We start from the raw sequence: 27,830 nt of genomic DNA, 5'->3' as shown, positions 1-27,830 counted from the left end.
TGTGCCCCCCTTCTGCTACCTGGTCTCCAACCCCAAAAAGACCAATGCACAACTCTTCAACATTTTATTAATGATCAGCAACAAAAGTTTACAAGAGAGAGGACACCAGATAGAGCCTGGAAGGACCATCTGGCACAGTGCAGTGAGCTGCTCAGGATACCCAGCACCGTATCCTGGAATGGAAGAGGCAAAAGGGGCTCACAGCTCAGGACCCATTCTTGTAGCCTGTACCTCCCCTTAGAGACAGGCACGCTGCCTGTCAGCCATCAGAAAACACCCCCAAACCTTCACCTGGCCAGGTCCTGCCCTCAGGTAATCCATCAGCACATGGTGGGCTCTGAGCACAGTCCACACACGGCATCGGGTCCTGCTGCCTTGCAAAGGGAGAGCCTTTGAGGAAGGGCCCCAGGATCCCTGTGCCTCTTGTGGAGAAATGCCTGCACCCAGCACCACCTCCCCCCTCAGCAGCTGCCACCAGCAGCAAAGGATTTGCCTTTATCCAGCTCAGCCCAAGGCAGCTCCCGGTGTGGGCAGGGGCAGGAGCTGAGAAGAGGCAGCACAGTGAACCCCAGAGCCCAGCACCACCTCTAGCAGCCAGCACCTGGTTCCTGAGCAAGAGCTGCAGGAGGAATCCCACGAGCCCAGTCCGGTCCCCAAGGCCGCTCTCGGTGCCTGTGCAGCCGCCCAAGCCCTGCCCAGGGGCTGCTCTGCAATGCAGAGCCCAGACAGGACAGCCAAGGCTGGCAGGGCAGGGGGGCATGGGCAGCTCCTCCACTCCCCTCCTACTAAGAGCCAGAAATGGCAGAAGGTAAAAGCACATCAACATGTTAAAACATTAGTTATAATTAAAACCTTTTTGTTTTGTCAAATCTCCTCCTGGGAAAAGGGACAGGGACTGATTAACGGAGATAAAACTAGGCAACGGAATCCCAACTCGTTATGTCTGCATAATTAGTGCAGGAGGAGTTAGGACAGCAGAGGGTAGGACAGCACATCCTGCGTGCCAGCAGGGCTGCCCCCCTTCAGGGGTCCTTTCCTGAAGAGCAGCTGCTCTCCCAGAGGGTGAAGCTACAGCACTCTGTGGCTCACACCTGCCCGCTCTGTAGCCTAGTGCTTCTCCTCCTCCAGCCTTCTCATGGCCTCCAGCACAGCCAGCTCTTTTGCTTCTTTCTTCTGGTTGCGAGCTTCAAACTCCAGCCTGCAAATATCACACAATGCCCTAAGATTCTCATTCACCCATACTGCTTGTAGACAAAAGCACCTGGAGCACGGGAGCATTGCCTTCTGTGCTGCTCAGTTCTGAGAGCGCTTCAGAAACCCCCCAGCGCCTCTCCCAGAGCTTCCCATGGCTGTTGCCAGCACTCTGCAGTCCTGCACTCCCACACTGGTCACACACACAACTTCTTTCTCCCTCTGTGGAAGAAGCTGCTATTCCATTCTTGGGCTGTCCTGGGTTGTAACACCAAAATCAAATTTATTACTGATGTGAGCCAAGGTGCTGAAAGTGAAGGACTCAGGCCTAAAAAACCAAAGCTCTGAAAGAAGCCACATGCTCCTTCCCTAGGATACAGCAAAGGAAATTTATCATTAAAGGAGAAAAACCAATAAATGTGCAGTGCAGCACGTTCTGGCACAGCAGAGTTCAGCTGTTCCTTTCCCTGTTCAGATTGGTACAATCACATTTACAGCCTACCCAAGCCATGAAAGCGGAAGCCAAGTTTGCTGCTCTATGCCTTCAGATAACACCTTCTCTCCCTGTTTGGTCCCATCCATCAGTCCCCAGACACTCTGGATGGAACAGTACGTGACAGAACCAGGAGACAAAGAAATCCAACCTGTTCTTGATGATTCTTTGCACAATTAGATCTGTGGTGAGATTGCTGCCACTGTCCACCAGCTGGAAAATGCCACGTTGCTTTGGTTCCTGCAAACAGACAATTCAGGGCTGTGAAAACGTGGGACCTGGGTGTGCAGCTGAGCTGAGCCGTGGCAGGGTGACAGGCAGGATGCACAGTGATCTCCTTGGAGGCACAGCAAACACTCGCTGAAAGCAAAGCTCCACATACACAGGAGCTGCCCAGGACAGAGAGCAAAGCACACAGGATTTCTCACTCTGCCATGAAGGCATCAGAGACAGGCAGAGCAAAGCAGTGCTTGGGAGAGTGGAGCTGCTGGGAATGGTTTACTGAGTGCTCCACGAAGCTGCCCTCAGGGGTGGATGAAAAGCTGCCAAAGCCTCCTCTGCAGTACACCTTCTCAGACCAGGAACACAACCAGAACCAGGCTCTGGCTATTAAATGCTGACAAAGCAACTGGCACTTTACCTCATATGGATCAGAACCGTCCTTGTCTGGCACCACCTCAGTCATCCCATGACAAACAAGTGCTACCTGAAGGAGGACACAAAAGTCACTGACAAGATCCAAAAGATGACAGGGACATTTCTGCCACTACTCCCACTAAGCACAGCCTGGAGACCAACAAAGCCACCCTCCTGCAGAGCCTGGCAGTCCCAGTCTGAGCAGGACACTCCCTCCTTGCACCCCTGTGCTGTCCTGCACCACTTCAGCTCCCCACACACATCTTCATGTCCAGCCGTGTGCCAGGACTCACCCTGAAGTGATCCAACAGATCAGCAGTGACAGCATAGGGAGCTCCAATCACCACCTCGGAGACATACTGAAAAAGGAACCAGGTAGAGTCCAGATTAGAGAAAAAAAAACCCCATCAAACAAAAACCCAAAACCTAATCCCAAGCCAGAAGCCAGCTGCTTCTTAAAGAGACCCGAGCAGGTCACCTGACTACAGAGTCAGAAGTTAAATAAGGGAACAGAGAAGTGGGTTCAGCAGCAACAGCTTGTCACATAAGAGCTTTTTGTTCCTCTAAAGGATGTCCTTTTTGTGCCTATAGAGCAAATCCAAATGTTAATTGCTCCAGGCACACATTTCTGGGCTCCCCACGATTTTGTCCCAGCATTTTCTCCCCTGCTGCAGGGAGCAGAGTTTTCTAGTGGCACATCTGACCACACAGCTCCCTCCATGGCATCCAGCCCCGTCACTGCCAGCAGAGCAGCTGGATGGGGCACCAGCTCAGATCAGGCAGGATGGCACAAGAGCCCAGCAGAGTATCCCAAGAGGATCAGCATCTGTGGCAGCCTCAAGTGATTAATCTTGTCTGTCTTCCCAGGGCACACCAAGGAGCTCATGCAAGGTCACTGAGCACAAGTGACCACCACCAGGCTCTGGACAGTTCTCAGAGTGCAGAGACACCACTCACCCTGCAGGCCAGGACACTGAGGGTTCTCTCGTGGATGTTCATGATGGGATAGTTCTTCCCTTTGTAGCGATTCACCTCCTAGGGCAAAGCACCAGGCAAGTCAGAGGGGAGACAGAGCAGCTCCCTTCCCTCCTGCTCTCTCCCAAAATGACATCCCTGTCCTGTCTCTGGGAGCACAGCCTGCCTGGTTCAGAGAACAGGCCCCAGCTGCTCTGCCTTGGGACAGGTTCTACACAGACCTGATCAAAATGCAGCCCAGCAATGATGTAGGGCTTCTCTGCCAACTGGTGAACCTTCTCCAGGAAATCCACGTGACCCACATCTGCAGATCTGTTTAAGGAATTGAAGCTCACATGGAAAATATAGGAAGGAAGACAGAAATAGTCACCCAAAAACAACAGTGGGAGACAGGAATCCCTAGGATTTTATTCTTGCACTACTTTTTGCCTATTTCCAAGAACAGATGCTGCTTCCCTCCTCAGGTTCCACTGGCTCTGGGCAAAAGCCAGAGACTTTTTCAGCTCCCCCTTACATGGACTCAGCTTTGCCTCTATCCAGAATTTCTACTTGTCTCAGATGTTCTTGCACAAAGCCTCAAAGCCTGCCCCAGGAACGGCATGTCAGCTCCAGGTGCTGTGGCAGCCAGTCTTCACCACAATCATTAGAGCATGGAGAGTACCTATCTGCCTTCCTGAAATCCAACAGCCACAGATTGCTCCACACAGGAGCTATAGCTTCTTTCTCAGCATCCTGTGACTAAGAAACTGCCAGGAAGAACTCACTCCTGACTCCTCTCTCATGTGCAGCTACAGAAAAGGAAAAAAAAAAAAAGAGGCAAGTATGCAGTGTGGTGCCTCCCAGCATGAGAACATGAGACAAAGACCGGTGGTGCAACCCAAGAGAGTCAAGGATACGGAACAGGTCAAAGGCTCCAGCCACGTAGATGATGGTGTCTCCTGGCTGTGGTTCCTTCCCTGAGGCAAACTGGATGATCTTCTGGGATGTCTGCAGGAACTGTGAGACACCAGTCCAGGGACTGTGACCTTTGGGCCCCTGTGGAAACATACACCAGACACAGCTTCTTTTCAGGCTCAGGAGGGGGTTTGGACAACACAGAGCACAGTGCTGGGCAATCTGCTCATCTGAATTTGCTGGCAACTGTAACAACTCCCAGCACCTTGGACTTTCTACATTCCTGGCATCGAGTGTTTAGATAATTTTGCAAAAGCCCTTTATGCCCTGTCTAAATCATCATCTCAGCAGACAGCTCAGGAGATGCCAAGAGGAAAGCTCAGGAAGGAGGAAGACAACAGGGCAGGTTTGAATTTCCATGAGAAGCAAGATGCACTCGGGAGACGACACCGACCAACCTCCGCTCTGCCAAGCCCCAGGGCACCTGTCTGGCCCCTCAGCTCTGGGACAGAGCTCGGTCCCCACCACGTGGCAGCTGTGCAAACAGCCACAAGTCACCTGCTCTGCCACCCAAAGCTGCTCCACGGGACTTGGCAGGACACACACACTGCAGCTGAGGCCAGAGCAGGCCCTGCAAAGGGCAGCAGGCAGACAGCTCAGCTGTCAGGGTCACGTACGGTACCCAGTGCCCTGATCCGTCCTACCCATACCCCAGGAAACAGCCATGCTAGAGCAATATGCCCCAAAACACCTACTCAAAACCCCCAAACTAGTGGGGAACTAAGGAACATTCAGACAGGTCACCAAATCCCCTGTGAGTAAAAAAGACTTGCTCAAGCTGCTGGTGCAGCTCATTCAGCAGGGACAATCCAGCTGGAAATAAACAGGGCTGGCTCTTTAGGAGCAGTGTGAGCCTCAGTCTGGACCTGGCAGCGGGAGCACCAAGAGGGCTGTGCTGCCCTCGAGCTCTGCAGCAGTGTGGCCACGCACCTGCTGTGTCCACACCTCCCAAACCTAACAGAGCACCTGCAAAACAACACAAGCCCTGAGAGGAGCATCCACAGAGGCTGTCCCAGGCTGGAACCACTGACACTTGGGAAGTGGCAGGAAGGAATTTACAAGCAAGGAAGGAGCCCAGCACAGGCTCAGAGGGCACAGCAGCCCCGTGGTCCCACTGAAGGACAGCTCATGCTGCCCTGTGCCACACCTGCCCATCACACCCACTGCAGGCGCTGCCATGTGGGGACAGCAGACATTCACTGAGACATTACTGCTACATGTGGGAGGACAAACAAGCCTGCAACAGGCTAGAAAGCACACTGGGAATCCTTCTCAGGCAGGACAACAACCAGACGTCCACGACCAGAACTCACATTACCTTCCCAAAGTTGTCAGTGTGCTTCCGATAGTCTAGGTCCTCATCCTGAAGGGAGATAAAGAGTCAAAATGTTTAAGCACTTGCACAGCTCATCCAACCAAGATATGCCTGTGTGTGGGAAGTGCTGGGAAGGCCAGGCTCAAAATGCACACCAGGGATCCGGGCACTGAATGCTGCCAAACTGGTTAATACCTAAACCAGAGCCCTGTCCCAGCATGAGTCAGAGGAAATGTGTCCTTATCTGATCCCAGCTTGGTAACACCAGCAAAGGTGGTTCTTGCCCAACTTGCAACCCCAAGAGTGCTGCACAGCTGCATCCTCCCTCAGGCCAGCTAGCCCCTGACAGGACAGCATCTCTTTTCCTGCCAAACACCCTCACAAGAGGCAGGTTCAGGTATCTGCAGCAGGCAGCAGCACCGGGCAGATCTCGGTGTCAGCTCCTGTGCTACAGCTAAGCCAATTTAACAGCTCAGCACACTAAAACATCTCCCTCTGTCCCTCAATTCGCCTGTGGGTCACTTGTTTCTGCAGTTGTCCAGGTGATTCTATTCTATTCCTTCATTACTCGGTATATTCAACTCACTACCTGACATAAAACCACTGACTTTACTTTTCCCTGGTTAGGTTAGCTCCCAGCCAGAGAGTGAGCTGAGGAGACTCAAGAAAGGTCTGATCAGATTAGAGACAACAGAAGGCAGAAGCATGAAGCTCAGTGGGAAGGGACAGGAGTTTCCAACTCTGGCAGCACCTGGCTGACAGATCAATGTGCCTGCACTGTGTTGTTTCACGCTGGGAGGAGTCATGGGCTTGACTGCATCTCCCCTAATGTTCCTGAGGCCCACACTGATCATGAGGCATCAGAGTCTGTCCCATGACAGTGTGATCTCAGACACGTTGAAGCAAACACACCCAGGAGCCAGGCCCAGGAACTCTGCTCCCCCACTCTGCTCTGTGTGGGGCAGTAGAGGGGAAGAGCTGTTGGTGCCCTGTGCTCCACCTCCCCCCAGAGCCCTCTGACTCACTATGTTGCTGTGGTGGGCCTTGGTCATGAGCAGCATGCGGCCAACAAGGTCAGTGGTGGACACGCCCTGGGTGCGTTTGCATTCCCTGCGGGAGACAAGCAAAGGATGAGGCAGAAGGCACAGGAGCAAAGGCTCTGTCCTCCCACCACTGCCACAGGGCACCTGTGACACCTGATAAACCCAAACCAGAGGCTGTCCTCCTTAGCCTTCCTTCTCAAGAATAGCATTTATTTGCTGGGCCTCTGCATCATCCTCACGCCACAGCCACTGCTCGTGTGAACGCTTCCCTCACCCAGGCTTCCCACCAGAGCCAGCTCTCAGTGAGGCTCTAAGGCCAGAACCAGCCTCTGCCAGGAACCAGACAGCCCCACTGGGCAGGAATGCCTGCCCCACTTCCCTCAAGCCAAAACGCTGGCAGCAATTGAAGCTCTGACACACATACAGCCAAATTCAGGTGTGACCCGAAGAATGGTATGTTTCATGTGACTTCCCTTCAAGGCACAAAGTCTAACCCTAACCCAGAAACTCTGCCCAAAACAAGATAAACAGGTAAGCAAGAGGTTACCTGTATCGCCCTGCTGTCTTTACTTCCTCATAGGTGTCCTTGCCATCGATAGTTAAGGTGATGTCATCTGCAGAGAGAGAAAAGCCTCAGAACTGCACCCAAGCTCTCCTGCACAAAAGCAGCAGCTGTGCAGGTCCCACACACCTACAACTCTGCAATCCAAATCCCTGTGCAACCACAGGGGACATGTCCTGTGCCCCACAAAGATGTCAGGGGTTTTTAAGACTACTGTGTCTGTGAAGACAAGGATATTCCTGGACATTAACACCATTACCCATCTGGTGCACTGCTGAGTGCCCTGCAGCAGCAGGCACAGCTGATTATTGTGTGAATGACAATAAACAAGCACTATCTGTATCAATGTTAAAAATGAACCTTTTAGCTTTTCTGGGACTGGTTTTAACCCTTGGCTCATGTTACAAGTTTTCAAGTCAATGAAACAGTTAATCCAGTGGAAAGTTCTTCCTCTCAGTGGCTGCACTCCCACAGTGACATCCGGGACCCTTCTACAGAGGCCATTCCGGTTCATCTCTGGCACATGGCTCCCAACTCCCCGTGAAGAAACACCTCTTATACTTTTGGTGATGATGCAAAGCCTTCACAAGCAAAAGCTAAGCTGGTTTCCCTTTGCCAAAACAGCCAGAGGGCAGCCCTGAGTGTGCCTACACAGTGGGGTGCCTCAGTCCTGCTCAGTTCCCCTAAAACCCCACAGCCTCCCCTCAGAGCCCAGGCACAGGAGGGCACACGCTGCCAGGACAGCCTGGCATGCCAGGAGAGGCACACACTGCAGGGCTGCTGTCGCCTTCTCAGGTAAGCTCAGCTATTTCCAAATTCAGCTTTTGCACAAACACAACCTGGCAAAGCTGCTGGTGCAGGGTGTTGCTCAGGAGAAGCACGGGATGATTGCGACAGGTCAGCAAGTGGCAGAGAGGACAAATCCAAGCAGCTGGAGCAGGGGCCACGAGGCTCCTCTGCCATAACCCCTGCTGCCATAACTCCTCTGCCATAACCCCTGCTGCCATAACCCCTCAGCACTCCTGTGAGAATCACATACACTTAACACATTCAGGACAGGCAATGAAGTTAATGAGGAATTTGATAACCACTTCATCCATGTGAAAAAAGAATATTTATCTTCTAAAGATTAAGGATTTATTTACACTTTGTGAAATACTTGGCTTATCAACAGCAGGTGGCTGGGATCAGATGAGAGACACGAAATGAGTGCAAAGACTACTCCTGGTCAAAGTAACAAAATTGCTTCAGAGGGGCAGGGAAGAAGGGCTGAGACTTAATGAGCATTGGCAGCAGCCCAAGGGACAGAGTCCCAGAGCAAGAATATTTCCTCAGAACACTGGTTCTCTTTAGCAACTGTACACCAAAAAGTGTTCACACTAAGAACTAGGTCTCTGGCCTTATAGTCAGCTGAGCCACTGAACAGCTTATCAGCTGGATAAAGAGAGAAGCTTTTCAGATCTAACCTTGTCCCAGGATAAGTAGAAATAAACATGGTTGTATTTCTGCATGCTTTCCTTTTCAATACTGTTTTTCACACTTAAGTTTTGTAAATGGCTTTCCCCTTTGCACAAATTTCTGCTGGTGCTAAGGGCAACCTTGGGATAATTTTAAATGCCACATTTCACCTTTGTAAGTTAAAACCAAGGGCCCTGGCCACTCTTGAGATTCTGAGCACACTGATGTTTCTCCGGACCACGAGACCAGAAGCAGCTGTGCTGCCCAGTGCAGGTGTTGAGAAGGCAGAGCTCTGCAGGCAGCAGGAAGCCCTGACCCTGCTGGTTTGCAGCAGGGCACCTGGAGCATATCTGGAGCCCCCAAGGGCCCATGTTAGCACAGCCACTGCCCCATCACTACTCACCCCCATGCACGCAGAAGTCACAGCTGTACTTGTCCAGGGTTTCCAGCGTGGTGACATAAGGAGCTCCAGGAGCAATCTCATCCACCCACTTGATGGCCTGCACCATTTTGTACCTCTCCTCCTGTGTAAAGACGGGGGGACCCTTGTGCTTGGCAATCTCCTCTGGGGGAGAAACAAAATTCCAGTTAGAAGCATGTCCGGCAGCTACAGTGACCCTCAGTCACTGCCCCTCTCATTTCATGGGCAGGTGAACTTCACTGCAGGCTTATCCTCAGATTTGGATCAGTCTGTGGTAGCAAAGGAAGCCCCAGCTAGATCAGAGAAGATTTTGATTTGGTTGCATTTCCTAAAAATTTAACAAGGGTCCTGGAATTCACTCAGAGGGCAAAAGGTCTCAGTACTTCTCTGTACCCAGATGCTTCTTCCTGAGGGGATGAGCTGGGCCTCCCAGCATCCCCCTAGGAGATATTTCCCTCTCAAACAGTAACTTCATACTACACCTGGTTCATACTGGAAATCCTGCATCCATAAACCCATTTAAAATACATCTTCACATGCCGGAACTTGTTTCTGACACTTAACTTCCAGATGGCCTTGAAATGAGTTTTCTCCATGAGGTAACTTGTTTTGAAATGTAAATTCTGCACCTCCTACCAGCAAAGCAGACTGATTTTCAGCTGTTTCAACTTTTACAGCACAGAAGGCAGATTAACCCTTGGAGCCTGCAAGATCAATCCTCAGTCCAAAAGTGTGACAGGGCTAACTCCACTCCCAGAGAAGGGACATCTTTCTCTTGGAGGCTACTGATCCTGGAGCAGATGCAGGATGAAGCCTGACCCTATAAAGAACTCTTGGTTCTCCTGGGGCTAATGCTGCTGGGCAATCTGAGAGGCTGCACGGGATGAATCCTGGTAAAACCTCTTACCATCCGTGTGGACCCCAACGATCAGGTAATCGCCCATGGCCCTTGCCTGGCGCAGCTGGTTCGAGTGGCCATAGTGCACCATGTCATAGCTGCAAAGAGAAGGGCCGGGTCAGCCCGGGACGTGCTCTCCGGCAACCTGCGGGCGACCTGCCCCAGGCTTCGGGGCTGAAGGTCTCTGCTGCCGGACAGGGCTGTGCCGGTACGGCCCGGTCACCGGGGCCCGCAGCAGCGCTGCCTCCCACCGCGGTGAGCCGGCCCTGGTACTTCAGGGGCCGCTCCCTCCGTGCACCTGCCCGGCAGGCTCTGGCTGCAGCCCGGGGGAACGGACCGGCCGCACCGACGTCCGTTAAGCGGCCGAGCCCGAGGGCGCTCCCAGCCCCGTTGGCCGCCGCTCGCCCGGCGCCCCGAGGCGGCTCAGCGCGGAGAGCGCCGCTGAGCCGCGGGCCCGGCTCGTCCCGCCGCGGTGACAGAGGAGGCGGAGGCACCGGCGTAGCCAACACGGTTTATTTCTGCGGCACCACGACATCACCCGGCCCCGCGCCCGCCCCACTCACCATCCGTCGCACCAGACGCGCACGGGCCGGTGGCCGCCGCCGCCCGCCGCGGCCCCGCCGCCGCCCGCCGCCCCGTTGCGCAGCATGGCCGCGCTGTCACCGGCGGCGCCCGCCCCGCCCCGCGCTCAGCGGCTCTTCCTGCGCCGGGCGCCCTTGGCGCAGCCGCGGCCGAGCCACCCCCCGGGCCGCCCGACCGCCGCCTCCGCCCGCTCCCGGGGCTGCTCCTGCTCCCGGGGCTCCTCCCGCTCCCGGGGCGGCGCCACGGGTTTCCGTGAGTGCGTGCCCTCCTCCCCGGGGCGCAGCGGCTCGGCCAGCGCGAAGATCGGGTCCCGCGCCCTGCGGAAGGAAGGAGAGGGCGGCGGTGAGCGCTGCAGGCGGCCCCGGGACGGGGCACCCACCGCACACGGCCCGCGCCGCTCACCGGTCGTAGCGTGGGATTTCCAGCCCCAGCTCCGCCATCAGCAGCCGCATCACGTCGTCGCAGCGGCCGTGCAGCTTCAGGGCGGCCAGGTCGTCCTTCGGGGTCCACTGCGAGAGAGCAGAGCCGGCTGCAGGCAGCTCCCCGCGGCGACAGCGGCGGCTCCCGCCGCGAGCCCCACACATCCGCAGCCCCTCGGCTCACACCTGGCCAACCCAGCGCCGAGGGCTTTATCTCACCTGCAGGTTCACAATATACAGCTTGGGCCGGCGTGTGGGGGGCTTGCTCATGCACCAGAGCCGCGGGTATTTTTTCAAAACCTGCCACAAAGCACAGGGGATCAGCACAGCCACAGGCACATGCAGCCGTGAACCGTATCAGCGAGAGGAAAAGGAATGTATTACCAGGAGGGGAAAGAGGGAGGAAGAGAGACTATCACAGATGTTGGGCGAATCCTGACACCAGAGTTTACAGTTGTCTGTTTGGGAGGAGACTGCTCAGCACCAAGGTGTATCACCAAGAGGGAATGCTGGTAACAATCTTCACCGAGTCTCTAAAGTTACCTTTAAGCTGGAACCCAGACAAAGAATCACATCTGCTTTGCTTGCAGCTTCTGTTGCTGCTTCCCAGTTCAGGGGCTGTCTCAATGTCCCCTTCTCCCCAAAGTGGACGATTGTATCTCTCAACTGTGCCCCACACTTGTGGCACATCCTGCCCGTGTGGTGCCTGTGCAGGGCCGTGCGCTCCGTCACATCAAACACTCGCACGTACTCTCTGTTGGGTGTGCAGGAAGTGCAGACCTGGTGCAGGACGAAAGCAGAAACCCCATCACATCATCAGCATCCTACCCACTGGAGGCCAGGAGCAAGCCTCTTCTCTTGGAAGAAAAGCATTTTTGGGAACATCACAGAAGTTGCAGACAGAAGCATCAGGGATCAGATGCTAACTTGGAAAACCTCAAGGTTTTTTTGAAAACCAGCCAGAGGAGCCACAGGCAGCCTTTGGCTACATGGTGGGAGGGATTTCAGAGAAGGGCTGAGGAAGAGATGTCACAAGCACAAGGTTCCAGTATGTACAGAGGAAGAGCTACAGAGCTGGGTTTGGCACTTCCTAAGTAGTTCACCGCAAACCCGATGGTCTGAAGGCAGGAACCACACACAGGCCAAGCCCTTGATTTCTTCTGAGCTAGTGGCAGATCAAGAGTTTACATTCTCTTTTTGTGAGGCCACCTAATGTTGCATTTTCCTGCTCTGGCCACTCACCTCTATGTACATGTTCCCGTGCAGCTCAGATATTGCAGCTCGGGGTAGCCCGCTCCGCAGGTGCAGCCCGTCACAGTTCTGAGACACCACGTGCTGCACCTTGAAGGGAACACAACACTGAGCTCCTGCAAACCACACAGGGATCCCTCCAAGCAGTGATGCATGTGTCCCAAACCACACCAACAGCCTGTACATCAGAGCAGGACCCACAGGGGAAAAGCGTGGTGAACAGACCTTTGTGAAAGCTAAATGGAAACCTCCTCCTGCTAAAATGAACATTTCAAGGGCTGGCTGATTTGTGACCAGCTCCCCAGACCAGCCTCACCAGGGACAAATACAACATGTTAAAGAACAGGCACCAGGGAAAACCTGCCAGAGCTGGAGCCTGCAGCTGACTGAAGAAGGCTTGGACACATTTTCCTACAAGGATAAGCAGCCACTTGAGCCAAAAACACAGTCAGGCAATATTCTCTGACTATTCCCTGCTGGGTTTATCATTCTTAGGCAGAGGAACATGAGTGAGGTGAGGTAAAAATACCTTACCAGGTTGTGCTTGTGCAGGCAGGCAATGCTCATATGAGTGAGTGTGGGCTCTGCCTCACTCAGGTCTGCAGCCCTGACAAGAAGCAAGGGGGAAAAAAAAAAGGTTGGAATTGCCATTAACCTCTTCCAGCATCAGCGTTCTGTCCCAGAGCTGGGAATTTGGCTCCTCACCTGATGCTCCTGCCCTTCTGCAGCAGTGTCCAAATGCCATTGGGGCCTCTGTAGTCTGGGATCGAAGCTGCCTGTCACCAGAGAGAACAGCAGGCTGACGGGTGGGGCTGTCACAGCCCTTGTGCACAGACACAGCCAACCCAGGACAACCACAGACACCTCCAGCCATCGCTGCTTTTTCATTCACTCTTGAGTTTTCCAGCACAGCTGTTCCCTGAGCACAGGGAAACCTCTTCATCTGTTTTCTCTCTCTTCTACGTTTCAGCTCTCATTTTCACTTCTAGTGTCAGCTTTCTCCAATTTTATGATTATGGAATCCCTCCAGAACTCTTTTGCATCCCTGGTACTTCCCATTTTGCTACACAGAACTCCATTCTTGAGCCTTTTCTTATTTTGCCTGGTTCTGGCCCGTCACACTCAGCATCTCTAGTGAACATGAACACCCAGCCTCCTGCCCTGAGCCAGCTCCATTTCAGCAGAGAATGGAGCGACAGAGCTCACACAAAGGGGGAGATGGCACATTACAAGAGGTAGAACCAGACTGCTGCTTTGCCCCAGGCTACTACAACAAAACAATGCTCAAACTGCTGTTTATAAATTCCAATAATCCCCAGCTGTCTCGGCATGTCAGATAACACATATAGCATTCCTGAGCTAACTGGCCTGAGGTTTTACCCCAAGTCATGGAAGAGACTTGAGTGAAGCCAGAGCAGTGTCCTCTGGCTCAGGCTGTGCCTCCTGGATGGTCAGAGGCAATCCTGGAGCCACAGGATCTCGGGGGCAGCAGGAATGACCCCGGGCTGCAGCCTGGGAGCTGCAGGGACCCGTCCCACACTGTCCCACACGTGCTGTGCTCGCTCCAGAGCCAGGCACCGTTCCAGAGCAGCCCTGCAGGGCGCGATGCTGCCCCCACGCACCGTGCTGATCCCAGCGCCCGTGTAGATGACGAGGTGCCTGGCGCCACGCACGGCTGCTGCCAGCTCTGCCACCTTCCTGCTCAGCTCCTCGGGCTCATCACACACCTGCAAAACACACCCAGCAGGGTCACACGGGCCACGGCACCGCCGAGCACACAGAGCAGGGGTCTCCCCAGGAGTTTGAAGATGGGCTTGGGCCAAGCAGGAAAAGCAACACAAACACAACATCAACAGTGATTTCCAGATGAAAAGGACATGGGCATTGTTCGTGGGAGGATCACGGCAAAAGGCTTCCTGCAGACCGGAAGCTGCTGACCCAACCTTTCGGGAGACCGGTCCGCGCAGCCGCACGCGCCAGGAGCACGGCTGACCGGAGACAAACACCGGCAGTGCCCGCAGGGCAGGCGCGTTCCCGGTCCTGGGGCACGGCGGTTGCTCACCGGCTCGGCAGCAATCAGCCCGGCGGCCTCCGCTGCGCCTCTCCGCGGCCGGGGCCGCTCCCTGCCACCCCCGGCACGGCTTCCCCGCTCCCTGCCACCCCCGGCACGGCTTCCCCGCTCCCTGCCACCCCCGGCACGGCTTCCCCGCTCCCGCCGTGGCCCTGCCGCCCACCTCCTCCTGCCGCCGCCGCAGCCGCTCGCGCCGCTTGCGGCGCCGCTCCAGCTCCCTGACGATGTCCTCGCTCTCACTCAGCACCTGGCACTCCTCGGGGCTCCGCTCCGCCGGCGGCTTCCTCCAGATGCGGGATACCTGCCCGGTGCACACGCGTGGTCACGGCGGCCCGCAGCGGCGACGTGGAGCGAGCCGGGCCGCGTCGTGCCGTACCTGTCTCCGGCGGTCCCGCTGCTCCTCCTGCTGCAGGATCTCGGCACGCGCCGCCGCTTTCCGCTCGGAGCGGCTCAGGCTGCCGCCCGCCGCCATCGCCCGGAACCGCAGCGCCTCCGCCGCACCGGGCTCGGCTCCGCCGCTTCCGCCTTCCGGCCGGAGCGCGCGCGCGCCGCTTCCGGCAGCGCCCCCCCGCGGCAGCGCCCCCTGGCGCCGGGAGGCCCCCAAGGACGCGCAGGCGGCGGCTGTTGAAGCGCTTTATTGTCGCGTACACAGGCGGCGGACACTGTACAGAATAAATAACGGCAATAACTTAGCAATAAATACCGCCTGCACCGAGCCCGGAGCCCTCTGCGTGACCCTTCTGTCCGCCAGCCCCGGCTCCGGCCGGGAGCGACTGCACACAATTCACAATACACAAATCCCGGGCGGGCCGGGGTCGCTCCCGGTGGGGCTGGCGCAGGACCGACCCCTCCCCGACGGCCCGGAACGGCACCAGGAAAAGGAGAAAGGGAACACGACACCCTTCACAGCAGAAAACCAAACGGACGAGCACCTCAGGAACAAGAACTGTCACACTCCAGAACACTATATAGGAGGGAGAAGTCGGCACGACGGCTCCGGCACGGGCACGGGCAGGGGCAGGACACGGCAGCCCCGAGCCGGACCGGACCGCCCGGACACTGCGGAGACACATCCATCACTGGCTCCTACACTGCAGTGAGAACAAAACCAAACCACGGGCAAGCCACGCTCAGGGCACCGTGGCCTCGCCGACATGCAGCGCGGCAAGCGGGGCTCATTTAGCCCAGGGGCACCCTCAGTCACCCACAGCCAGCCTCAGCCACGGCCGGCTCCGGCCCTCCCCGTGCTCCCTGAACGCACCACGGGCCGTGGGAAGCGGCAGGAAGGACGGCTGGTCCTTGGGCACTGCTGCCAGCCCAGGGCACAGCAGCGGCTGCCACCGGCAGGGGCTGCGCACTCCCTGACACCGGGCACCAACAAACAAAAGTTCTCCGCGGCTGCAGGGCTGCCCATCCTTGCCTGCTGTGTTTCCGGGGCTCTCCTCACACCAGAGGCTCCAGCTGTGGAACCAAGATCCTAGCCAGCCCCATGCACACCTTGCCCGCTCTGCTGGCCCAGATCAGGACTCAGCTGTGCTCCAAGGGCTCTGCCTGGTTCAATATCAGCCTGGCTCCAAGAGGGACAGGGTGGGGAATGACACCCCTGGACAACTGGACACCTCTGTGTTCTGTAAAATCTCACTTCCCCCAGTCACCATACAACCAACTGGAAGACCAGAGCCTGCTGAGTGCTGTGCAGAGTGTGGCCTGTGGTGAATGGCTGGAAGTGGCACATCAGACACTTCAGAGAAGAGTAAGTCCAGGGCCAGAAGGGGGATGTCTGGAGGCAATGTTCTAACCTGCTCCACCTTTGGGCAGTTTACTTGGAAAAGCATCCCAAACAACTCCCTATCAATCAGAGCAAAGCTGATCTCCTCCAGCAGAAAATCCCCATCAACTACCTGCTGCTCTCCTGCCACACTGCAGGTTTTCTGAGGCTGACCTGCTCATCTGCTCAGGGGACAGCAGTATCAGTTCAGCAGAGAGAAACATCCCCAAAACCTATCCAGGACAGCCATACCTCGTCATGAGACTGTGGCTTCACTCCTGTTACCCCAATCTGCCCCCTCCACTCAGATCTTCAGCAGCCAGGAGATCACATGTCCTGCTTCTCTAAAACTCAGTAAATCAGCTCAAATCTTTGGGAAGGGGAGAGGGAAGTCAAATTGTTTGTGGAAATGGAGCCTGGCCACAAACAGGTTCTCAGCTGCATCACAGCTGTGAGTCTGAGCACTTTCCTAAGAGCCCTGGGCAGAAGCCACCCCAGGAAGGACAGCAACCCTGCCACAGCTCACTGGCCAGCAATGTGCAGACACCAGGAACTAGGCTGTCCCACGTTGCCCCTCTTGTAGCAGACTTGCCCCTCTTGTTTAGGTGAGCCATGAGCACAACACAAGTTCTGACCACAGGATCTAATTCCAGAGCTAAATCCCATCAGTGTTCTCCTAGGCCTGGACAAGTCTCCCTCACGTTACTTCCCTGACAGGTTTGCTGCAGGAAGAAGAGCGCAGCGTTTTTCCTCTCCAGACAACCAAGCTGGCCTGGCACTGGCTGCTGAGCGGGAGCTGCCTGTGCTGCCCCCACCCCTCGCTGCACCAGCCAGCCATTCGTGTCTCCAAAAACAGCAGCACCTTCACCTGTGCACCAGAACCCTTCTGGAGAATCCAGAGAGATTCCAACCTACTCTCTCAGTCGAGTTTAGGGAAAATGACAACAGTGTGAAATGACAGCACATGGCAAAGGCACCAGCACACCACAGCGCTGCACGAGAGCTTGGGGAGCAGAGCGCCCAACACAGGGGGACACCACAGAAACTAGCAAGGTCAAGAATAAGTCACTTTTGGTACAATTGCAAAAAGATATCAAACAGGACTTGCCTCTTTTTTTGTCTTTTTCTAAGTTTTATAAATAAAGTCTGATAACTCTTTATAAAAACTAACCTCAGAGCCACAAACAGTTTGCGGGAGGTTCATGAGAAACTTTAAAATTATTTATTTATTAACTTTAACTAGCAAAGTCTCTGAGAATATTTCCCCACTCATATGGTCAAATATTCTCGCCTTCTCAGGTAAAAAAGCTGACTATAAATACGCTCTCTCTTCTGTCCAATTTTAAACTTAGATAATTTAATAATTCTTAAAATGATGTTTCTCTCTTTAAATAAAGGGCTATTTAACCACATAAACTGGTTGTGTAAACCATCACACTAGAGACACTTGATACCCTCAAAACACGGGAACAACTAGTGATTTTGGTCTTGTTCAGTGCAACACATTAGGCACAAAACCGGCCTGCAGTCAACACAGTCCTGCTGCTCCCTCCTTCCCTGCGGGGGCTCAGGACGCGGCAGCGCCGTCCCCCAGCACTGCCAGCTCACACAGCCAACGGCGTGGTCTGAGGGAAACCCACGGCTAGGGCACAGAGGCACACCTAGAAAGGAATAAAACCTAGGACACAGAACACCCCAACTGTAACTACAGGTACCAAAGGAGACAAAAGCAGCAGGTTCAGGCGCTGAGATGCACCACCTGGAAGAGTCATGAAATAAAGCCTTTGGAAGTGACTGGAAATTAGGGTTCCCAGCCCCCAGGAAGAAAGCTTTCCTCGGGCCACTCCTCCACCCTTCTCTCAGCCACGCTGCACAGATTTTCTTTGGGTAGAAAACCAAAATCTCACAGTCTGTCCCCAGGACACCCGAGGGCTACAGACTGCTGGGTGGGAAGCTCTGTCTGCACAGGACAAGGGATGCATCACCACTGCTCATACCAATCTGGACACAACAAAATAAACTGGAGCGATCAGCAGGCCAGTCCTGGGCCAAGTGAAAGGAACCCGGACCCATGTGAGGAGGGCTTGTGCTTTGGGGATTCCAGGCTGGTTTTGTGCCTAACTGCCCTGCACAGACAAGCTCAGGCAACGCTCGCTTCACTAAGACCGGGCGTCCGTTTTGGATTTCACTATTGTAATGACACTGGTAGTAGCAACCTTGCCAGGGACGAGGGGCCCCATACTGGAAGTGAGAGGCCCCCGTGCAGGGGTCACAGGGCTCCGGGCCACGGTTCTGGCGAAGTTCTGGAGAGCCTCGTATTTGGAGCGGAGAGCATCAAGTTCCATTTTCATGCTGGCGTTCTCTGAGGCCAGCTTCTCCACTTCTTGCTGCAGCTCTGCCTTCTGCTTCTCCAGTTCCTCCTTCTGGGTAACGCGCTTCACTCTGCAGCTGGCCGCGTAGCCCCGGTTCTTCAGCGTGCGCCGACGCTGCTTCAGCTGGATGATCTCCTCCTTGGACAGGCCCCGCAGGTGCTGGTTCAGCTCTCGCACAGACATGGTCACCAGCTCCTCGTCTGTCAAGCTGGTCCCATTCTCGCCTGGCTCCCTCTTCACCTGGGGGAGAGGCAGCACACCCTTGTGAAGCCTGAGGTGGATGCCTGCGCCCGTCCCCGCGCCCCTTTCCTCCCCCCGCCGCGTTACCTTCAAGGCCTTGTTTCCTTTGTTGGGGGTCGTCATAACACGACAGCCTTGGCAGCTGGGTTCTGCAAGGGAAGGAAGGTCAGATTAGCACCTGGGACACAGCAGAGCCCACGGCATTCCTCCAGCAAGGTCCAGCAGCAACGCCCCATGGTGCTCAGAATCCTGGCCCCTGCCATGGGAGACAATCAACAAGCAGCCAGCTGAGCTGGACTCACATTGAGCAGAGTGTCCCTGAGCAGAAAGTGCTGCCCTTCCATACCTCTGCCCCCACAGAGACTCCGTGGCAATGCTGATTTTTGTTTACAGTGGGGGAAATTAAAAAACTAGGAGAAGTCAGAACACATGGAAGCCACATTTTTAAAAATAGCCTTGGAAGCAGCAGGCAGGGTCCAGAGCATGGCTGCTCCAGGCCAGTCATGCTGACTCAGCAGGCTGGCACTCCGCTCCACTCGCTCCCAGCCTCGTCCTTGTCACTCCCAATCCGGGCAGCTTACTTTAACGTGCCCTTCCAACAGGTGCCCAGGCACAGCCCAGGAGCTCCCCACTCCTACCAGACCCCAGATGCTCCCAAGGATGGTTCAATAAGACATAACCCTGAGCAAGGGGTACAGGGCAAGCCTTGGACACACAGGAATTCCATCACAAATTTGGGCTGATGCCTCAGCAGCCTTCACCTCTCCCAGTCATGCAAAATTGACCCCAGTTGTAGGTCTTTTCTATGAGAAAGTACCTGTCAATCCGTGGCATGCCAGGGCCCAGAACACCTTTTTCCTCCTTATCTTAAGAGTCAAGGTGTGCTCACAAGGAAACAAAGATTTAAAGTGCCAAAAAACAGAGCAGAGCAGACTCCTTCCCTGCCATGGAAGACAAGACTTCAGAACTGGTAAAAGTAATTCCCAGGCCTGCTTTATAGAGACTTATACCCAGGCTCCTGCTTCCTTCCCCACATACCTCCTCCCCTCATGCTTTTCAGTTCAGACTGCCCAAGGAATTGATCCACACAGATACTCCCTGACAGACATGGCTGTGCTCAAACAGTCCAAACTGCACTCCCCTCTCAGTCCAGACTGCACCCATGCAGCCCTGCCAGGATTGCCATGCAGCCTCCAGGTGTCTCTGCCCCTTTCATCTCACAGGTGTCACACAACAATTTTGTTTGCCCCTGCCTTTACTCCCAGCAGGACTCATGTCCAGTTATGGACCAGAACCAAACACACACATAAGCAAATAGGGCTTAGTGCTCTTTCAGCAGCTGTGGCACAGGCTCTCTCCAGTACATCAATGACCTATGGGAGGTGAACAGGACCAGCAGTCCCCAGAACACCAGCAGAGATATTCCTGAAGCCTGCAGCCTGCCAGGAGCCAGGCTATTTATATATACCTAGAGGACAATGCTCCTTCCAACAAGATGTCTGCTACACCCAGCCACACTGGCATAGCCACGGTCACTTGCTGCCCAAGGAAGGCAGCTGCAGTGAGGCAGGACAGGCAGCATACAAGCAACTGCTGCACAAAATCAATTCTTCCCTCCTTCCCAGACTGCTGTTTATTCCTTCTGTTCCTACCTGGTAAACAACATGTCTGCTGGAAAAAGGGGAGAGGGAAGGGAATAGCTGGAGAGACCAATGTGCCTGCCCCTGCAGCCCTTCCGTGCCCCATCCTCTTGCAAGTGGAAGGAGTCAAGGGCAGGCATGGTCAGCGGGACACAGGAATTTGCCTGCCCTGTGGCAGAAAGAATTTAAAGAATTTACAGCTGCCTGGCAAGCAGCTGCCTTCATTACAGCAGATCCAAAATGAAACAAACAGGGCACACGCATGCTGCATCAGGCAGGGCACTGGGAAGAGTGCTCCTCAGCAGGCTGGGGAATGGCTGGCACTGGCAGAGCTGGACACAGCAGAGGCAGCTACTCATTCCTGCCTCTGCACACTCTAACACCACAACTCTCAGGCAGGAGCCTCTCTCAACTGCCATCAGAGCTGCCACAGGAGTGTCCCCTAAAACCTGGTGATCCCACCTCTCCACGGAGCAGAAGTCAGTAGAATGGAGAGAACAACCCGAAGAATTTCCTGCATCCCGTTTTAACCTGGGCTGTTTGGCAGCTCACGAAGAGGACACCCAGAGAACGGGTGACATAGCAGAGACCAAACTTCGCCTTACTCTCCAGGCTGCTGATGGATCAGCTTTTGATAGCTTCCTGAAGAAAGATCACACTGAAAAGTGCCAAACACTATGGCTGCAATGAAGAAACTGCAGCCTCAACACATTTCCCAGAGCGCAAAAGGCCTGAACTCAGCACAAGCACAGCCAATTCTCCCCTCAGCTCAGCGGCAGCACACGGGAGCTGACAGCAGCACGCATGATCCAGCACGGGCCCTTCTCCATGCTCCTGGTGCAGAACCCTGCCTTAAGCCCCGTGTAAACACAGTGATGTCCCGGCTCCAGCAGGGCAGAGCGAGGGCTGTGCTCCCCCAGGGGCTCCGGCAGGCACAGCAGCGTGGTCTGTCAGCAGCGATGGGGCACAGCGCACAGAAACACTCTCTCCCAGTGTGGATTTCATACTCTGTTTATTTACTTGCTGGCAAATCGACTCACACAGTCTCATCCAATGACTGCCCAAATTACCTGTTTAGCCAAGACAGTGCCATCTGTGTTCCCCACCCTGGGGGTCCCCTGGTGATGTCATCCAACCCTAGGCACTTCCACAGCAATTTTTTCCTCAAGGAATCTGCCCAGCCAGCTGATTTTAGCTCTGCTCACACTGCTGAAGCAAAGGGCCAGCTCCGAGAGACTCCCTCCCATCCTTGGCAGTGCCCTCCCCCGACCACAAGAGCTCACACATCCCGGACAGCCGGAGCCGTGCCCGGCACAGACGGACGCGGCCCCTCCGTGCGGGTGAGACACCGCAGTCCCGCGGGAGCTCGCTCCGCTCGGGGACACCGCAGCGCCCAGCACCGGCCAGCCCCTGCGGAGCGGAACCTCCGCCCGCACGGCTGCAGCCACCGAGCAGCCCGAGGACACGGGACCGACTGCGGGCAGCAGTCTCCGCTCTGGGCACCGGGCGAGCCGCCCCGCTGGCTCCTCAGCCTCCCGGGCCTCCCGTCCTCGGGAGAAGAATGACACACCGCAGCGATCACCCGCGGCGGGGGGCGGCCGCCCGGCGGGAAGGGGGACTCGAGGTCCCGCCGGGGGCCGGGTCGCGGCCGTGCCGGAGGAGCCGAAGCGCCCGGAGGTGCGGCGGGGTTTCGCGGGGCAGGCTCGGCCCGGGGGCAGCCGGGCTGCAACACGATCGGGGCGCTCGGCAGCCGCGGGAGGGAGGGAGGGGCCGGATGCGCCCGCGCTGGCTGCGGGTGGAGCCGGGAGGCGGCGGGCGGGGCGGGGCAGGCCCCGGGCCAGCGCCCCGCGCACCTGTTGCTCGCCCGCCGAGCGGGGCCCGGGCGCGCCGGGGCGGGGCGGGGGCCGGGCGGGCGCGACCCCGAAGCCCCGCCGTGAGTCAGCGATGGCGGCCCCGTTAGGCACCTGCTGACCCCGCGGCGGCCCCGGCCACCATCCCGGGGCCCGCCGTGCCTGCCCCGCCCCGGCCCGCCCCCGGGGACCGGCCCGCCCCGCCCCGGCCGGTGCCAGGGCCGCGCCCGCCCGCGCTGCCGGTGGCGCTCACCTCCTGCCGGGGCCGCCGGGCCGGGCCGGGCCGGGCGGGGCGGGGAGGCCGCGCTGGGAGGGACCGGGACTCACGAGCCGCCGCCGCCGCCGCCGCCGCTCACGGAGTCGTCACGTGATATTTGGGTCACGTGGCTCCATTCATGAAGCGCCCGGCGCAACCGCCCCGGGCCTTAAGGGGGCCGCGCTCCGGGGCACCGAGGGAGCGCTCGGCCCGGCCCTGCCCTGCCCTGCCCTGCCCGGGGCGAGCGCTGCTGCTCCGCCGAAGTACGGGGTGGGCCGCGGATCAGCTCCCGCCGCCTCTGGCAGCAGCCACCGGGCGCCTGCCGGTGTCCCCGTTGCACACCGCGCGTTTCAGTTCTCCTCTGCCCTGGAGCGCCGCTCTCCCCGGTGCCGCCGGGCTTGCTCCAGGTGTGTTCCAGCCCCTTCTGCTACGCCTTCAGGCCCATGACACCGACCCCGGTGCCCACCGTTTGCTGCCATGTCAGAGGCGAAGCGGGCCGGACAGGATGAGCGCAGCAGAGAAGGGCGAGGGGCAAGCGGAAGGTGCAGCAGTGCCAGGGAGGTTAAGAGAGGCGAGGGGAGTGCCAGGACAGGGGCTAAGGAGAAGCCGTGCCCGTAGGAGCAGCAGGGGCTCGGCGGGCCCGGATTCAGCAGTAGCCCGGCCGCTCTCTGCTCTGTGCGCAGATGTGGCCGCCAGCCCTGCAGGGCTCTGGTAGCCCTCGTGGCTGGGTTTCCATCTGCTGTGGCTACAGTTACAGGTCTGTAACCGTGTAGCAAGGTCAACTGTAGGTCTGTCTCTCTGGGAGGACCCAGGGGCATTCCCTGCGTCTCCCTGCAGGTGGGCTCAAGCTCAGGCATCCATTCATTCCACATCCCACGTTTTTCAGCCAAGTGGGAACTCTTTCCACAACGTTCCCTTGCATTTCGCATCAGGCAGTACTTCATCCATCTGACTTCCAGCTTGGCCTGCCTGCACAGGTACAGATCCTGAGCAGGAAAGGGAGGAACGTATGACCTCGTGGCCACTGCCAGTGGCAAGGGATACCCAGCCAAAACAGCTGGGATTAGCCACAGCTCTCATCAGAAACACAGATTTTTATGTAAGGAGGGAAGAGGAGTGACCATCTGTCACACCTACAGGGTCATACCTTGCTGGAAGCCAAAAGCCTAACACTAAAAATACTTTACCACCACCAGCACCTCAGAGACAGCAGGAAATGTAAAAACTCACTAGCGCTCAACCTGCCAAAGCACCCAAGCATGGCTGGCAGTAAGAAGGGGCAGTGAGAGGTCATGGATCCCCAAAGGAGACCGAGCAGAGAGAAGGGGTGGCCACTGGAGAGAAAAGGAGCACGGTCCCATGTTCACACCACAACGTCTCTCTGAGGGATGGGAGATCAGGCAGAAGCACTTGGTCCATTCCAAGAGGTGATTCTGGGCCCAGCCCCTGATCCAACATGCAGCACAGTGTTTGTGTGGCAGCATCTGCTCCAGCTAGTGACAGCAGTGACAGGACATAAGCTCTGACAGCAGATGCAAGACAGGGCCAGAAAGGATTAAACCTTTGAAACCAAAAGTTCTGAAACAACTTTAAAAAATCCTGTTATAAAAATTTCTGCATGGGACACCACAAACACTGCTTGAGTCCTGGAAGTACCTGAGGCTTCTGGACAAATTATTTCCTTGACAAAGCTCTGATAAGAATATCACCCCTGCCCAAGAAAACACCAGTGCCAGGGACAGCTCACCAACCCCACTACATGATAAAGACCCTCTGCTACAGCTGCTGCAAGCCACAAGCCTGGTACAGGGGACACCAACATGCTGAGTGAACATTTTTCTTTGATAAAGGAAAAGATAATAACACAGAGAACACTAATGGTTTTGGCTTAGGAATGGTATTCCCTGTATTAGCATTCCCACTGAAATACTCAAAACCACACGTTGCTCACTCACTGCCCTCTTGTCCTTCTCCCTCTGTGGTGGGCTGGAGAGGAGAACTGGAGGCACAAAAGGTAGAGATCATGGTTTGCTACAAGAACAATTTACTGGAAGCAGTAATGAGATAAGAAAACAAATAACAACAACGACAATACTAAGAAGAGTGTAGGAGAGAGGTGAAGGATTCACACATGATTGCTCACCACGTGCTACATGATGCTGCTCCCACTGCTCACTTCATGCACCCAGCCAGAGGGACCCCTTCTCCCCATCCCTCTCCAGCCCCTCTCCCCTGCTGCAAGCCCTCCCCAACCCTTTGCCCACGTGTATAGAATAACCAGTGTCCTGGCCACCATTCCTGGCTACTGCAAAGATTAACCCTGTCCTGGCTGCAGCCAGGACACTGACATTCAGCACTGCCAGAATGCAGCAGTCTGGTCAGTTCTTCTTGCTCTTGCTGGTGAACAGACTGACTTTGCTAGCAGATGCCACAGACAGAGAAGGAGACTCCAGCTTCACTTTGTCCAGCAACGTTTTCTTTATGGCTGCCGGGGAAATCTTCTCTTGGTCTGCCAAATGCTGCAGCTCCCTACAATGGGGCAGTGGGTGAAGAAGACATAGAAAAAATAAGATGGGGAGGGTAGGGGGGCAAGTCTTGCAAGCTCTTTAGTTCCTAGTTGCTCACCTTGTCCGGATACAGGAAGCCTCCACAGCGTTGATGAGGAGAGAGCGAAAGCCACCACTCTCCAGGAAGTGCAGGGCATGGATGGTGGCTCCCCCGGGCGAGCAGACATTGTCCTTCAGCTGACCCGGATGCTGCTCAGATTCTAACAGCATTTTGGCAGCACCCTGTAGCAAGGAAAACACTTGCCAGAGCCCTGACTGAGGAGGCCACTGTCATATACTCCTGTTCTCCACTGCACAGAGCAGCACCAACACTCACAGCAGGCACACCTGGGCTCCTGCAGGCTGCCAAAACACTTTTCAGAGCTGATGAGCCCTGCAAAGGAGCAGAGTTTTCCAGGCCCCAGCTCCCACACCACCAGCAGCACCAGATTGCTGCAGACACTTCCTAGAGCCCCTCACCAGGAACCTGTGTGCATTCAAACCAAACACATCCCTTAAAGCAGATTCTGCCAGAGCACCAAGCCCATCTCAAGCTGTGACGTGTAGACTCCTCCGCAAGGAGCAGGCACAGACTCAGACGTGTTGTGCAGCAGGTAATACTGACCAGCAAAGCCTGTGCTCCCAGCCGAACTGCCAGCCTGCGGGGAAGGCCCATCTTCACTCCTCCATCTGCAAGAGCATCCAGGGCAGTGAATGCCTGAGAGAGGGGAGGAAGGGCACTGAAAGACTGCTCCAGGACTGGTAAGGCTTAGGGGAGAGAGAATCCAGGGCTTCAGGACTGTTCTGTGACTCCTGTCATGCATAGACTTGATAAAAGCCTCCCCCTTTCCTTCACGGATGCCATGCCAGGCTTCCCCCCCGCTAATTCCAGCTCAGGAGTGGGGGGAATGGGAGAAATTCAGCTTCTGATCCTGCAAAGTACAGGCCCAAGTTTTGCAACATGGACATGTGGACACTGCACACTGGATATGGACTTCAGACTCATCTGACTCTTAAAAAATTTTCCTGCTGTCCCAAACTGGACATCTGGAATACATCTCCCATTGCAAATATGGATTATGGGGAAAAAAAAAAAAAGAAAGACAAGCTGAAGTTGCACAGACTTTATGGCAGGCAAAGCCAACTGATCTCCCTGAGATGGCACTAGCTGAGGAAACAGCAGCACATACATACGCAGGGCCACTGCCACTGAGCCCCGTTACAGCATCGATGAGGTCCTCTTCCACCTCGGTGCAGAAGCCCACGCTGGCCATCAGCTGCTCCAAAAGCTTCCCATCTTCCACATCCGCATGAGTGCCAGTGGCATAGACTGTGGCACCTTCCCGGACTATCACAGGGGTGTTGGTCATGCACCTGATCACTTTTGGTGTGGGGCAGAAGGTAGAGAGTTTCTTAGGGCAGAAAATCATTGAAGATAGAAAGTAAGAACAAAAAGAAAGAAGGGAGAAAAATGAGCTTTAGTGCATATGTTTCATCAATGAGCTGTTCAGGGAAGGACCCCCCCCAGCGGCAAGAACAACACAAGCAGAAGGAAAAGAGAGACCTGTGTATCTCAAATATCCTGCTTTGAGCCACAGCAGCCCATCCGTGAATGTGAAGCCTTAGTCAGTACCAGCAAAGCAGGAGCTGGGCAAAGCTGGGGTGGAAACAGTATCCCAAGGCCTCAATCCTACATCAACCCACAGATCTCCAAAACAGCTCCTGCAGACACTTAGCATTTAATCTGCAGAAATTCAGGGGAGATGACCCACTGCTGTTGAAAGAAACATGACTGGACAGCACCTCATGTGAGAGAAGAGCTGGATAAAGCCTCTAATAGCATTTGGCGAAGAAGACAGGCAAAGGTGACCAAAACCAAGTTGGCTGCTGCTGTGTGACTTTAGTCCTGAGTAGCACGAGTAGCACAAGTCCGTGGCACGGGCTCCTCGGGGACAGAGGAGCGGAGCCAGCCCAGGGCCGTGCCCGGTCCCCGCTCACCTTCTCGATGGAGCTGATGGTGACGCCGGCCGCGCAGGACACCACGATGTGCCGCGCCTCGATGTCGGGGCCCACTTCCTCCAGGATGAAGGGGATGATGGGCGGCTTTACGGCCAGGAAGAGGACATCGCTGCTCTTCACCGTGTCCTTGTTGCTCACCGTGAAGTTCACTCCCATTTTCTGCACCGGTTCGGGGAGAAACGGGACCGCTCAGGCCCGGGATGGCCCGGGAGGGGAGCGCCGCCACCCGGTCCCCGCTACCCGGTTGCACTCACCCGCAGCCCGCTCACGGTGGGCAGCTCGGTGTCCGGAGAGCTGGCCGTGATCTTGTGCGCAGCCAGGACCCCTGCGAACGACCCCGCGTGTCAGACCCAGGGACCGGCACCACCCGCCCCGCGCACACCCACCCCCACGGAACCAGGGCTAGGGCGAGCTGCCCCGCGCCCACCTGCCGCGGTGAAGCCGCGGGCCAGGGCGAAGGCGAGCTGCCCCGCGCCAATGAAGCCCACGCTCATCCCGGCGCCGCGGAACCGGCCCCGCCGCCGTACACGTGGCCGCGCGCGCACGGAGGCGAGGCCGCGCGGCGGGACGGGGACGCGCAGCCAATCGACGGGCAGGGGGGCGGGGCAGCGCCGGCGCTCCGCCACTCAGCGGGCGGAGGCGGGGCCAGCGGCACGGCGCTCGCCAGCGATTGGGGCAACCGGCGCCCGGTATTGCATCATTCACCGCCCGCGGCACCGCCCCGCGCAGCCCCCGCCGCCAGGCGGCGCCCTGCTTCCCCCGGGCCCCACGGGCCGGGCCGGGCCCTGCTCCCCCCGGGCCCCGCGGGCCGGGCCGCTGCCGGGGTTGTGGTTCCAGCACCGCCCCACCGTGAGCCCGGCCGCCCTCCCG

General features: G+C 56.4%; 4 protein-coding genes across 6 annotated transcripts; all 4 read right to left on the bottom strand.

Annotated features, from left to right (window-relative positions):
- Positions 1-50: 50 nt before the first annotated feature.
- Positions 51-10,647, bottom strand: PCYT2 (phosphate cytidylyltransferase 2, ethanolamine). 2 transcript variants are annotated; one of them, XM_030231273.2, is made up of 13 exons: positions 10,510-10,647; positions 9,956-10,044; positions 9,031-9,192; positions 7,155-7,221; positions 6,590-6,674; positions 5,568-5,612; positions 4,192-4,330; positions 3,517-3,599; positions 3,278-3,355; positions 2,614-2,679; positions 2,325-2,390; positions 1,836-1,924; positions 51-1,198 (listed from the first exon to the last, which is right to left on the bottom strand). In XM_030231273.2, exons 1-13 carry the CDS (start codon positions 10,593-10,595, stop codon positions 1,108-1,110), a joined length of 1,146 nt encoding a protein of 381 aa, XP_030087133.1. In that variant the 5' UTR covers positions 10,596-10,647; the 3' UTR covers positions 51-1,107. The 2 variants fall into 2 exon arrangements, with proteins under 2 accessions (XP_030087133.1, XP_030087134.1); XM_030231274.2 differs by lacking the exon at positions 5,568-5,612.
- SIRT7 (sirtuin 7) lies at positions 10,635-14,812 on the bottom strand. The gene is made up of 10 exons (XM_030230136.2): positions 14,646-14,812; positions 14,433-14,570; positions 13,821-13,925; positions 12,904-12,974; positions 12,733-12,805; positions 12,190-12,288; positions 11,491-11,727; positions 11,167-11,247; positions 10,931-11,037; positions 10,635-10,845 (listed from the first exon to the last, which is right to left on the bottom strand). The coding sequence occupies exons 1-10, from the start codon at positions 14,739-14,741 to the stop codon at positions 10,635-10,637; spliced, it is 1,218 nt and encodes a 405-aa protein (XP_030085996.2). The 5' UTR covers positions 14,742-14,812.
- Positions 14,813-17,236: 2,424 nt separating this feature from the next.
- Positions 17,237-22,486, bottom strand: MAFG (MAF bZIP transcription factor G). 2 transcript variants are annotated; one of them, XM_030231275.2, is made up of 3 exons: positions 22,393-22,486; positions 18,737-18,798; positions 17,237-18,649 (listed from the first exon to the last, which is right to left on the bottom strand). In XM_030231275.2, the coding sequence occupies exons 2-3, from the start codon at positions 18,770-18,772 to the stop codon at positions 18,197-18,199; spliced, it is 489 nt and encodes a 162-aa protein (XP_030087135.1). In that variant the 5' UTR covers positions 18,773-18,798; positions 22,393-22,486; the 3' UTR covers positions 17,237-18,196. The 2 variants fall into 2 exon arrangements, with proteins under 2 accessions (XP_030087135.1, XP_030087136.1); XM_030231276.2 differs by lacking the exon at positions 22,393-22,486 and adding an exon at positions 19,467-19,642.
- A 1,930-nt stretch (positions 22,487-24,416) lies between these two features.
- PYCR1 (pyrroline-5-carboxylate reductase 1) lies at positions 24,417-27,534 on the bottom strand. The gene is made up of 7 exons (XM_030233450.2): positions 27,388-27,534; positions 27,215-27,285; positions 26,940-27,119; positions 26,132-26,353; positions 25,567-25,659; positions 25,021-25,184; positions 24,417-24,924 (listed from the first exon to the last, which is right to left on the bottom strand). Exons 1-7 carry the CDS (start codon positions 27,452-27,454, stop codon positions 24,774-24,776), a joined length of 948 nt encoding a protein of 315 aa, XP_030089310.1. The 5' UTR covers positions 27,455-27,534; the 3' UTR covers positions 24,417-24,773.
- Between the last annotated feature and the right edge of the window lie 296 nt (positions 27,535-27,830).

The sequence above is a fragment of the Serinus canaria genome, chromosome 18 (assembly GCF_022539315.1).
Source record: "Serinus canaria isolate serCan28SL12 chromosome 18, serCan2020, whole genome shotgun sequence".
Classification (NCBI taxonomy): Eukaryota; Metazoa; Chordata; class Aves; order Passeriformes; family Fringillidae; genus Serinus; species Serinus canaria.
The sequence above is the reverse complement of the archived record's forward strand: the minus strand, read 5'-3'. Positions and strand labels throughout refer to the sequence as shown.